The sequence below is a fragment of the Anopheles arabiensis genome, chromosome 2, assembly GCF_016920715.1.
Source record: "Anopheles arabiensis isolate DONGOLA chromosome 2, AaraD3, whole genome shotgun sequence".
NCBI lineage: Eukaryota > Metazoa > Arthropoda > Insecta > Diptera > Culicidae > Anopheles > Anopheles arabiensis.
Genome location: NC_053517.1, coordinates 53509906 through 53522262, shown reverse-complemented (window position 1 = coordinate 53522262; position 12357 = coordinate 53509906). Strand labels below are relative to the sequence as shown.

General features: G+C 44.0%; 2 protein-coding genes across 5 annotated transcripts in view; one reads left to right on the top strand and one right to left on the bottom strand.

Annotated features, from left to right (window-relative positions):
• The first annotated feature begins 6084 nt into the window (after positions 1-6084).
• LOC120908422 (conserved oligomeric Golgi complex subunit 7) lies at positions 6085-8778 on the top strand. Its single transcript, XM_040319389.1, has 3 exons — positions 6085-6382; positions 6454-8488; positions 8560-8778. Exons 1-3 carry the CDS (start codon positions 6380-6382, stop codon positions 8727-8729), a joined length of 2208 nt encoding a protein of 735 aa, XP_040175323.1. The 5' UTR covers positions 6085-6379; the 3' UTR covers positions 8730-8778.
• A 144-nt stretch (positions 8779-8922) lies between these two features.
• Positions 8923-12357, bottom strand: part of LOC120908420 (transcription factor Sp4-like) — a 9323-nt gene continuing 5888 nt past the window's right edge. For 3 of the 4 annotated variants that reach the window (XM_040319386.1, XM_040319385.1, XM_040319388.1), the window contains 4 exons: positions 11894-12357; positions 11634-11824; positions 11050-11214; positions 8923-10738 (listed from right to left, as the gene is read on the bottom strand). The exon at positions 11894-12357 is cut by the window's right edge and continues 1183 nt beyond it. In XM_040319386.1, coding sequence (XP_040175320.1) covers positions 10622-10738; positions 11050-11214; positions 11634-11824; positions 11894-12357 — 937 coding nt within the window. In that variant the 3' untranslated portion in view covers positions 8923-10621. The remainder of the gene's footprint in view (positions 10739-11049; positions 11215-11633; positions 11825-11893) is intronic. The other variant, XM_040319387.1, reaches the window with a different exon arrangement.

Below are 12357 nucleotides of genomic sequence, written 5' to 3'. Positions count from 1 at the left end.
CTCCCTCTTCCTCTGGCCTTCCTCGCTCTTCCTTCCGTCGAACGTGTTTATTTTTTCGTTCGGTATTTCTGACGACCGGCCCAGAATCGTTACCCAATCTCTTCTGAGTCAACAGTATAAACACACCCAAAGGGAGTGGAAAAGAAGGAGATAGAATGAAAGAAATAATAAAAAAAACGTCGCCATGTCGAGATTTTTTTTTTGTTTTTCTACCAACTTTTTTTCCCTTTTTTTTAATTTTGGTAGCCTTCTCCTTCTCCTTTCCTTGTCCTTTTCCTTCCATGGTTGCTTTGATCGCGTCATTCCGTTCCATGCGTAGCTTACGCAAAGAAATACGTAAGCAAACCCCGCACCGGGTCGATTGAAGGAACGAGTTTCCTCTACTACAGTATGAAACGAAAACAACATTCTGAATTTCGAAACAAGAAGGCAAAAGAGAAAACGTAAGACAGAGCGAAAGAGAGTAACAGAGAAGAACGAACCAGAAGAATTCAACACCCGTTTCCAACCGATGGCATTTTGAGGAGCTCAACCGCTGCGCGCTGGAGTTTAATACAGGAAGAAATGCGTACGAACGCGCTCCTTGAAGCCTAAGATCATAAGAAAAGCAGAAAGGGCAAAAATTTATGTATGCATCAGGAACGAATACGAGAGAGCTGATGAAAATTCACTCCAACCGGCCCTCAAACCCAGCCAGCAGGACGCAGTGGCTCCGCGTAAGGGTATGAAACAGTATTGGAGTTCGCGCAAAGCTGATGCGTAAGCATAACCGTTAACAGGAATATGTTGCGGATTCAGATCCATGTGGTATGAAATGGTTGGCAATGATTTTCCCTTCCATTGTGCATGATATTTTTTTTTAAATCGGAAAACAATGATATGATACTTTGTTATGACTGTTGAAGTGTAGTTGAAATAAGTACATTTGATTAGGGAAAATCAAACAACAACAAGTAATACCACAATTTAGTTTCCATTGCTAAAACAACTACGATAAACAAATGCAATAATTACACACATCTGGTACTCATTTGGCAGAAAGTTTCGCCCTTTTTCACCATTCTTGCACTGCATTGCGGCTTACTCTTGGCCTTAGTTTTCTAAACCCAAACGAAAACATCTGGCTCCAATATGTACTTATGGCGGAACTTGCGTATGTGACGGGCTGACCCCCGAGGAGAATTCAAAATTCAACAGCCATGCTTACCTTTGGTATCTTCGCCGAATCCGTAATCCAGAGTTGCGTTGTTATTTGTTCGGTACTTTCAAACAAATGATGGCGGCACTGTTGCCGCTCTCCGGATATTAAGCGTTCGTGCAAAATCCTTGCAGTCTGCTTTCCCTTATTCCAACTGCCTAAATATTGTGTTTTCGTAGCACAACAGCTCTTCGGGCTACATTTGAAAAGGCACTCTACCTCTCTCTAGCTCTCTCTCTCTCTCTTCGCAGCCAACACTCTGGCGTTTTGAAATACGCTTAAACACTTGATATAAGGATTCTTTTTACATTACACTAAAAAACAAAACACCAAAAACAACTTCAATCCACCAAATCCGCCCGGCACTAGGCACAATCACACATCATTTTTTCGGGGTGAATATTATATTCGTTTTTTTTTTTTTGTTTCAACTGTACACACACACTTGCAACTGCTTCGAACGCCTGCAAATTAAATTACACATTAAAGCTAACGTTATTGTACACGCATTGGAAAACCGTGTAATCCGATAGTATGAATTCACCGTACATGCAATCTCTTCACTCCTACGCACAGCCCACTTTTCTAATTGTAATAATACAAACGCAAAAGAGTACGGACGCGGGCAGGCCAATTCTGGCAATTCTAACGAAGTACCAAATGTTAATGCTTGTATCTAATCTGATTGAGATTCTATTTCGTTCCTTGGCTCTGCGTGCCCCAAGAACACGAAAGCGATCTTGGCCTCGAATGTCTGGACAATCAGGAACCCGTAATAATCACCACGTTTAACCCATACATACATACATACATACATGCATACATACACACGCGCATACACACATTGCACAGAACCACACTCTACACACTCGCGATCACACGCACACCATCAAAAATCATACTCCCAAAAACACACTGAAGCTATCCCGAGCGGGGGCAAAGAAAACAGGAATCACAAATGCTTCTTAATGCCAGCATAACTTGCATGTACGGATTATTCACTGCCTACGTTACACAAACAGAGCCCTAGTCCAGCCACAGCCAGCGCAGTTCTGCAAATGTTGTTTGCTGTGATGCGATTGGTATTCCCTCGCATCGATCCAATCTTGTTCCCAAATCTCATCCTGCAGCGTTGCCACGCGACGCCGTCTGGAGTGTGGTGATCGTCAGCGGTGATGATGATATTGGGCTGCGAGACAAATGCCCGCTGCTGAACGATCAGACCCAATTGCGATATAATATGGCGCCGAAAGATGCTCGTTCTACGCGTGTTCTATCCACAGTGATCACTGTTTCATTTGCGTGTTCAACTAATAATCGCAGCCGCAATTCGCAATTCCCTGCTGGGGCGATAAACGATCCAAGCTTACAGGGCCACTCAAACGGCAACTTATCACTTTCAATAGCTACAAACTAGCACGTCGCACCATTTCTTTGAGCTAGCTTTGTTTTTACCTTATCCTTTTGTTCGTCTCACTTGCAATAACACTCTTTTATCATTGAATTACCACGATCTGAATAAGGTACAAACTTACGCGTAAAAGCACTGCACAGGAGCGCTAACGAAACACGTCTGAGCTCCTCGGCAATCGGTAAAAGTGTGCGTGTGGTTGTAACACGTTTAATCGTATTATGCCGTATTGCTTGTAACATCCCATAGTCCATAGTCCAAAAACATTATGTCCATGAATCTCAATTGTTTGTCGAATCGTGTCGTGGTAGAGCAATGAAGGAATTACAACTTTAGTTGGGACATTTATTCCGTAATTACTTAATATGTTGTGCAAGCAAACATGCTTAAACATCTAGTTTATTACAATCATTAAAATGTTTAACAATTCAAAAAATCTACCACTATTCGTTACACACACTTTAAGCAATAGATGGCGCTATTATTCGACATATTTCATCGCATCAATTTCATCGCATCCCGCTGACCAATCCGCCGTATTGTCGGACTTTTTGCGATGTGATTAGAATTAGCTAAATTACATGAGTGGCAATTTTTCCCCTCTCTTATCTTGGGCATGCACTCAATTGGGCATGTTTGCTCAATTAATTCACATGAAAATAGCACATAAAAAATAAGGTTTCTTTTGCTTCAATGTATCAAATCGTAGACCAGAACCACCTATTTTTTTAGTTCAGCTATAGCACACTAGAGGACAGGCTATCCCAGATTTTTCGACACATAGATGACGCTGATTTCTTTATTAAAATTGCCGTTATGATTGAACTCATCGGTGTGTTCATTCCCTGGACTTTTTTAAATAAAAAAAAAACTTAGACTCTTTGAGTAGCTATCACCAAAAATAAATTACAACTCAAACTCATTCAAACGTGCTTCATCCCGAAGCTAACGGTCTTATCGAGCGTTTTCATCGAACGTTAAAAACTTCGCTCACTTGTGTCGATTCGAAACGTTGGTGCGATAAACTGCCGTTGGTCCTGCTCGGTTTGCGAACTGCTATCAGGGAAGATATCGATTGTTCTGTTGCCGAGATGACATACGGACAGCCACTGCGAATTCCTGGCGATTTTTTGGAACCCTCGAAGACGGAAATATGTCGCTCAGAGTTTGCCAAACTGCTTTGCCGGACCATGCAACAAATTGGACCAATCAGAAACTCGCATCATGACAAACGATCGGTATTTGTTCCGAAGGACTTGCAAAGTTGCAAAAGCGTTTTTGTTCGAATCGATTCAGTCAAGCGGCCTCTTACACACCCATACGAGGGACCTTTTCAAATAATCGAAAGGCATGAAAAGTATATGGACTTAAATATGAACGGTGAGAAACGAAGGATTTCGATTGATCGTATTAAACCAGCATATATTTGTGAAAAGGATTCGAATGAAGATAACGAAAGAACAAAAGTTACGCCATCCGGTCACCGTGTTCGGTTCTTGGCGTAACTGAGGGGGACTCTGTGGTGGATTGCTTATAGCAATGTCTTAGTTGTAATCAAGTAGCCATTGGTTACAGCAACCGTGGTTACACTGAATATCGAATAAATGTAGTTAGTCTTAGTTCACTCTTAGAACGGTTTACATCGTCTTTTAATCGCTCCCACACATAGCAATTGGGTGAAAAGATGTTTATTTGATACGTAATAATTTAAGAACCATTCGCCTGGGCTAAAGGGTTCGACCCCAGCTGGCAACATTAACCATTCAAGTTCACCTAAATTGTTATATCACTTATAGACAGTGTTCCAAATGGTTTTGAATCAATCAGCGATGTTCAAGGTCATTTCACCAAAACACGTACAACCTCCGCTATATCGAGTCTCCTAATACGTCCATCAGTACGTGCACATTGTAGGTTGATGGTTGTTGGCGCATGGCGGATATGGCACACGCTGTCAATATGTTTGTGCCGGGATAAATTTCAAGCTCGCATGGTCACCAATACCAAATACTTTTACGCTGAAACGATGATCTTATGATGCAGATTGCGCATTCTATACTGATCTACAAAAAATATACACTGCATTATGCAATCCACCTATTATGTAGAAGGTTAATATTCAAAAAAAGTGAAAGCATTCGTGTTCCCTATATTCGCCACACGGTGCCACAACAACATGATGTCGTCCACGATTGCCACATTGTCCTCGAGTTTGGATCACGATTCGTGCGTACTACCCAAAAATTTGATACAGTTTTCCGCATGAACGCATTGCATTGAAACTACGTTAGGAACCAGCAAACAGTACATATCGTCCGGATCACCATTGCATCGGCCACTGGGAGTGACACTGATGATCGCACTGCGCTAAGGTTTACGTACCCCGTACTCGGACGTGACGGGAATGAACGATACAATTATTGGCTTCCTCCCAGCTCCGAATAGAATCGATAGTAAAACGATCGCGGTATAAAAGAACTATGAACTACCGAATTCCACATCAATACGCTCTGGAACGTAGTATCGTGTGATTGCAGTGACTCTTGGTTGCATTATATTAACCCAAAAAAATGGCCATTAAATTTGTGGTAAGCAATGCGACTTGCAGTTTATCCCGATCGTGTGCATCTTGGACTTATTCTGAATTCAACTGCAATTGTGTGCAAAAAAAAAGTTTTAGTGATTTTTTGGGTACAAAAACTCATCAACACTACGTCGAGATGATGCCACTAGAAGAATAGATTTCGCCTGTAAATAAAACGAATAAGTTTTCACTGGTTTGATTTGATTCAATGTGCTTTACAGATCGCTGTGATCTTCGCTATCGTTGCCTGTACGTTGGCAGCTCCAGCACCGGAACCGAAACCAGATCCCAAGGCACAGCTACTGGCAGCTGCTCCAGTTGGTTATGCTGCTTATCCGTATGCGTACGCCGCGAGCTACATTTCACCATACAGTAGCGTATTGCCGTACACTGCTTACGCATATCCTAGTCTAGGTGAGTAAACGCAACGGCTGCAAAAAATAAAAATATAGGCAAGTTAAAAATAAAAATGAGTAATATTTTTGTTTTACAGCTTACAGCTACAACTACCCTTATGCGATTGTGTAAAACCTCCACACCAAACTAACCGTGAACGAGCCCTTCCACAAACACACCACGCGAATCTCACACAAAAATTACACTCGAATAAAAAGTGGCCACAACACATTTGACATTCTCGATACGTCGTGATTAATTGATAAAATGAAAGAAATGGAATGAGCTACGTAGATAAAGCTACGCAAGTCAAAATAAAATGCGGGCCAGTTGAAGCAAATCTTTCGCCACAGCAAGCTCCAACGAGTTTTGTTCGCACATGTTCGATTTCAAATGAAGAAGTCAACTCAGTATCTTATACCAAAGTCCATTTTTTATGTTTCAAGATGGCCGCCAAAAACACTCGCTCGAAACGTCAAAAACCTTCACAACGCCTTTAAAAAAACCTCCCCAGAGTGCGAAAAACACTCGCTTTTGGAGTGCTGGCGAGCTCGCGAAACCTCTACGGTTTTTGCCCTACGGGGCATGAGCATGTGTGCGTGCGAGCCAATCGCATTGAAATCATCCACGTACAGAGTTTGTTTTGATTCGTAGCATTTGGCTAATTGGGTCCGGACTGCTTTCGAGAAAAAGTACCAACAGATTACTAAATAGCATTCAGTTGTTGCAAAATAATACTGCTTCGACTAAACTCCGGTGGCTTGGCTTTGGAACGCATACTTTGGCTAAAATGGTAAGTTTCGGCTGCCCATCGCATGTCTGCCGAGTACAACACATTCACTTTCCGCAACACTTACCTGCTAGGATGTAAGTGCCTTTTCCGGCGACGATTTCGATGTCAGCAGCTGGATTAATGCCTCCTACGAACGGTCTCAAAAGACAGCCACTGGTTCCGCGGGCAAGGAAGCGTTCGTATCATCGCTCGTCTCCAAGATGCAGCTGTACGTCCAGCAGATCAATGTAGCCTTGGAGCAAACGGGCGGGCAAGTGCTGAAAAACATCCCCAAGGTTATCAGCGACGCGAACATGCTGCAGATTGAGTCGGGTTTGCTGAAGCAGCGCATGAATCAGGTACAACGCGAGATTGCACATCTGCAAACTGAAACCGGAGACTGTATGGTTAGTCTCGAGCGGCTGGACGACATCAAGCAACGGTTGCAAAGCTCCAAACAGTGCCTGCAGGAAGCCGACGGGTGGGGTAAGCTAGCAGGCGAGCTGGACGATTTGCTGGAAAAGTCCGACATTGATGCATCGAGCGGAAAGTTACTCTCCCTGCAGAAATCGCTCGCCGCCCAGGTCGGCCTGCACGGGCATTCGGAGCGCGAGAACCAGGTGGAATACTTCAAGAACCGCCTGGAAGCTCTCGTTAGCCCTTCGGTCGTGGTAGCACTGCGCTCGATGGATACCGCTGCCTGCCGGCGATACGTTGGCATTTTCGAAGGAATCGGCCGGCTAGCACAGTTGAAACAATACTACCGCACGGTGCTGAAGACATTCGTGCAGGAACAGTGGAGCAGCGCGATCGAGGGCAGCGAAAGTGGCGGTTCGGATGTGTTGAAGGAGTTTTACGACCATTTGGTGGAGCTGCTCAAGAGCCATCTGCGGTGGAGCTGTCAGTGCTTTGGTGAAGCTACCGATTGTGTGCTGGCCGTCGCAGATGCACTGGAGAACCTTGACCCCACACGCGAGAGTGTCGTACGCAGTGCACTCAAACGAGCCACCGACAAGTTCTGGACATTGACACAATTTTCCAAAGTGAACGTGTCGATGGGCTCCCTAATTGAGGGTTGGGTACGGGGAGGTCCTCAGCAAGATATTCGCTGTGACGATGAGACCACCATCGACCGACTAGCGAACTCTTTGTTTGTCTTCTTCGGAATATTCCTGAAGGAGTATCCAACGCTCGAAAACTCCCAGCTCGAAGCGTCTCTTCAAGGTTTGACCATCGTCGGTACGGCACCTGCCGACAGTGTTCACAATTTGGAGAGCGCGAACGCTAAGATTATACGCTGGGCCCTGGAAGCGGTGACACGCTGCCAGGACATTACACAAAACTGTGCGCTTCTGTCATTGGGCAGCGTGCTGCAAAACTACCTGCTGACCTACTTAGATCAGTACAACAAGGTGCAGAAGCAGCTCGCTGCCAGCCAGCCGAGCCAAACCGACTGGAACCTGCTGCAGCTGAGTGTCGTTTTGTTGCAATATCTTGGATCCTTCCGACAGGCTGCCTACGAGCTGGAGCAAACATTCTTGCAACAAGTCCTTACCAAACACTCTCAGCTCACTGCAGGCTCGGCACGAGCTCGCTTTGAATATCGGTTGAATACCAAGGGCGAGTTTAACGAATTACACAAACTTGCCACCACATTCCAACAGACGTCCTCCGAGTCGGGCCGAGAGTATTTTAGCGAGTTTCACCAGCGCATGAAACGCACCTGCGAGGACATTCACGATACAATGCTGCAGATTGCATTCTCTCCCATAACGAAACACTTCAAACAGATTGAGCCCGCTGCCACTGGCCCGACCGGGGCAGCCGGTGGTACAACGGCAATGGACACACTGCCGGACTACAGCTACGCACCGCAGGAATACATCACGCTCATCAGTCAGTATTTGCTTACGCTTCCGCAGCATCTCGAACCGCTGCTGTTGTCGCCGGCCGCTGCACTGAAAGCGGTGCTGGAGGTGGCAGACCATCGGTACGCGTCTAACCGACCATGTGCCGACGTGTTTCTTGCCCTCGTCGTGGAAGAGTCGGAAGCGTTGTACGTTGAGCAGATAGAGAACATTTGCTCGCTGAGCGTGTCGGGAGCGAAACAGCTGGCCACCGATATCGGTAAGTTTGATTGGTAGGTGGTGGTGGTGTCTTTTCCTTATCCTGCCTTACTGGACCATTTACACTTCTAGAGTACTTTGGCAGCGTGCTGGAAGAGATGGGCCAATCCCTGGGTGGTAACCTGCAACAAACGGTTAAACTTCTGCGCGCTCCTTTGGAGTCGTACGCATCGGCAGCAACCGGATGTGATCCGGAGCTGGTTGCCGCCATTCGTCAGAAGCGCAATTTAATATCCTGTTGAGCGATAAAGCCATCACAATCAATAAAGAGTGGTGTCTGAAATACGGTCAGCGAAAACTGTTTTAATTAATTCCTAAAAATAAGAAACAAGTTTGGGTTATTGTTTTTCTATTTTCCTTATTAATCTAGGAGTAAATGAAAAGCAGGTGACTAAATTTTTGCAAAACAAAAAATCAAACAAATACACCACGCAATACACATGAAATTACGTCGAGTTTTATTATTTCTTCCACAATGAACGTTAGCACGATTTAACGCCATCCCGTACCTCATACTGTTGTTCCTACATTGATTGGCCGCGATACAGTACTGGTAGTTTTATTTACATCTCAGTTAAACTTTCTATTTCATTCCGATACTAAAACCTCACGACGACATCGATATAAAAGCAAACTCTTTCTACGCTTTATTACTGTTAATGATGCACAACAACAAAAACATACGCAAAAGAATGAAAACACGTATCCCTCACACTTTACACTGCTGCTGTATGAAGTCGATTCGCACCTACTATTAATCAGTAATAATAAATAAATATGTAAAAAGTATCATTTCAATTATGACAAGGAGGGAAGCACAAGTGAGAGATTTATTTAAAAAATTGATAGTTAATGGTATGTCCAATGAAATACCGTTTGCTTGCAAATTCAGCATATCTTTCCCGGTTACGTTCCAAGCCACTCGCGTAATTCGCTTTACTAACAAGTAACATAAACAATTGACTATGAATTTAAACTTGCTAACGTCGCCATTCTGTTGCGATCGGGAAAAGCTCAATCATGCTATTATATTGCCAAAATGTAGGACAACCTCGTAGCATTACTTCAACAAAAAAGCTACCAAAAGTCCGTCGAGGATGCGCAACAGGAGATTGTGTTTTTTTTCGGTGGTTTTGCTACTAGGCTCAATAATCGTTTGGTGTGCAATAAAGTGAATAAATTTAAGCAAATTCGACACACAATGAACCTAAATCAACTCGAGACTGAATTCGTTGTTGCTTGCTTTTTTACTTAGCCAAACGTTTGCTTATTTATACTGCCCGGCGCTACATGATATCAACAAATGGCGTGATAAACTAGAACGAGGCCTTCCTTAGTTACTTACAAAGACTACGTTCCGCTTGCAGCCAAGCGTGTTGCTTTAAAACGTTAGTTTGCTGCGATACACACCACGGCATTCAACCACGAGACGCTAACCACTATCGTACACATGTTAAAATTGAATGTCGATCTACATTCACTCGACATTTACTAGTCAAATGCCGCACTGTACTGTAAACCTGCATATGATCTGTTGGGCGATTCTACTACACATCTGGCCTTCGTTTTCGATTAAGAGTTGCGTATAAAAGATACAATTTAAATATTATTTACGACTTTACGACTCCGATTAGTCTCCTCTTCACTATTTTTCTAACACTTAAACATTCCCGAAATTTCAAAACGAACAAAGTCAAAATCTTCCAAAGCAAACCTTATGCGCAAGAGGGGGTAAATCTTCTTTCTTGACTTTTTTTCTTCTAAGCACTAAATGTGTCTCCTTAAGTAAATTCACACATACACTGGTAGCGCTATTGTTTCTGGATTCAAAAATTCGCACCAAAAATAGTGCACACAATAAACGAGCGGATAAAGAAAAATATCGTTAAAAATAGATTGATTCATATTGTCTTTTTTGGGGTTCGTTCGGTACGCTCACTGCACACTGCTTGTACCAAACCCTCCCTTAGAGCGAGATTATTTGCAAACTACTGCGAACCAGTTTTGCTTTGAAGGACTTTAACTTTGCCCTGTTGGGTAAGTATTACTAATATGAACAAACTGATACAATACTCATGGCTTTCCTGCAAAGGGGAATAGAGTTCGTTCCAGGGTTGTCGAGAGTACGGCAGCACTAATTGGAATCGTACACCTCATGGTCCGCTTCGTCTCCACCGATCGTGATCATCATTTTGTGATCCGAGCTATCGTTACTGTCGGACGATCCAGTGTGAGGAGATCCGATGTCATCCTGAAAAAGAGACGCTCGCGTTAAAAAGCTTCCTTAAAAACAAGACAACATAAAAATGCATTGTTGTCAATATTAGCAATATTAAATTTCTTAAAAAAAAACACTTGAACACACAACAAGTGAACAAGTTCATTTATAACAAAGCTACCGTACACATGTACTACTATTACGCTACTCAGCTGCTATATGTATTGAAATACGAATTCAAATTTCTACCAATTTGAAAGCGGCGTTGCACGGCGTGTCCTGGCGAGGTTACGATATTCTTATTCTGATTTCACCTTTACCCAACACTGCTATGCGAGTGTTACCTTTTTATCGGCGTCATATGCACCAGCTGTGGAGGAGTGGTGAGATTGTCTTTCCAGGTCCGCATCGTCTTCGTCATCCATTTTGTAGTCAGTGTCGTCAATTTCGTGGATTTCTTCCTCCTCGTAAGTGAGCTCATCGCCAGACTTATAGTAACCGTCAGAGTCCTAATATTCGCTCAACGTTGAAATTAAATACCGTGCAAAAACAGAAGCATATCCAACACAACATGCGCGCACAACCAGCATCGTTCCCAAACATCGTGTACGAGATAACGTGATTAAGCGCATCGTTTATAGGAGAAAAAGAGTACAAGAAAATAAAAAGGAAACATAAATAACTACCTACAAATAAGGATAAGCTACACATGAACGCCATACAATACAACAAGTCAATTTGTAAAATCTAATCTCCGACACCGTACCAAAACATCTACACCAGACGGAGGAAAGCAATAATGCCGCACTGACGATTACGTTCTAAACAGTCTAAAAACAGCTTTTCTACGACTTCTAACGGGAACATATTTCATTTGAACATCTGTACAGAAACTATTTTCCAAACTCTTATAATATGTGTATCTTACATGATCCCGCTTGAACTTTCCGTGGGTCCGTATGTGCTTGGACAGGTGATCGCTGCGCATAAACTTTTTGTTGCACTCGACGCATTCGAACCGCTTCTCACCCGTGTGTGTCCGCCGGTGTCGCTGCAGTTCGTCTGATCGCGTGAATCGTTTCCCGCACGTGCCCCAGTTGCATATGAAGGGTCTTTCTCCTGCAAACAATATAAAACAGTGGGTCAATTGAGATGCTATATGCGACTTGCTTTGCAAACCCCCCGTACCTGTATGCCAACGCAGGTGAGCTCTCAAATGAGACGTCTTTCCGTACACCTTATTGCAGCCGCTTACGTGGCATATGTGCTGCCTTTTCCGATCCGGCGGCCCACTCGACTTGACCTCACAGTTTGGGCACGTACACGCAACACGTCGCACCCGCTGCCGTGGGGTCCCATTCATCGTGTGCGTTGCCGAGACTACCTTCGGTATCGTGTGCCGCCGTCGCTTTTCTCCTGATATAATCGTGGTATCGGTTTCCATTTCACCTGGCTCTTCCTTTCCTGCTGCTGTGCCCAGTTCCATCCCCATCCCTGCACCTGCCTTTGCCCCTGCGGTTGCTGTGGCTGCTCCGGCTCCCGCTCCCGCTCTTCCTCCTTTCCCTACTCCTCTTTTCCCTCCTGTCTCAGAAGCAACGCGAGCATTAGCACCAACGTTCACGTTACCGGTAGCTTGATTAGGGGAACCGCCT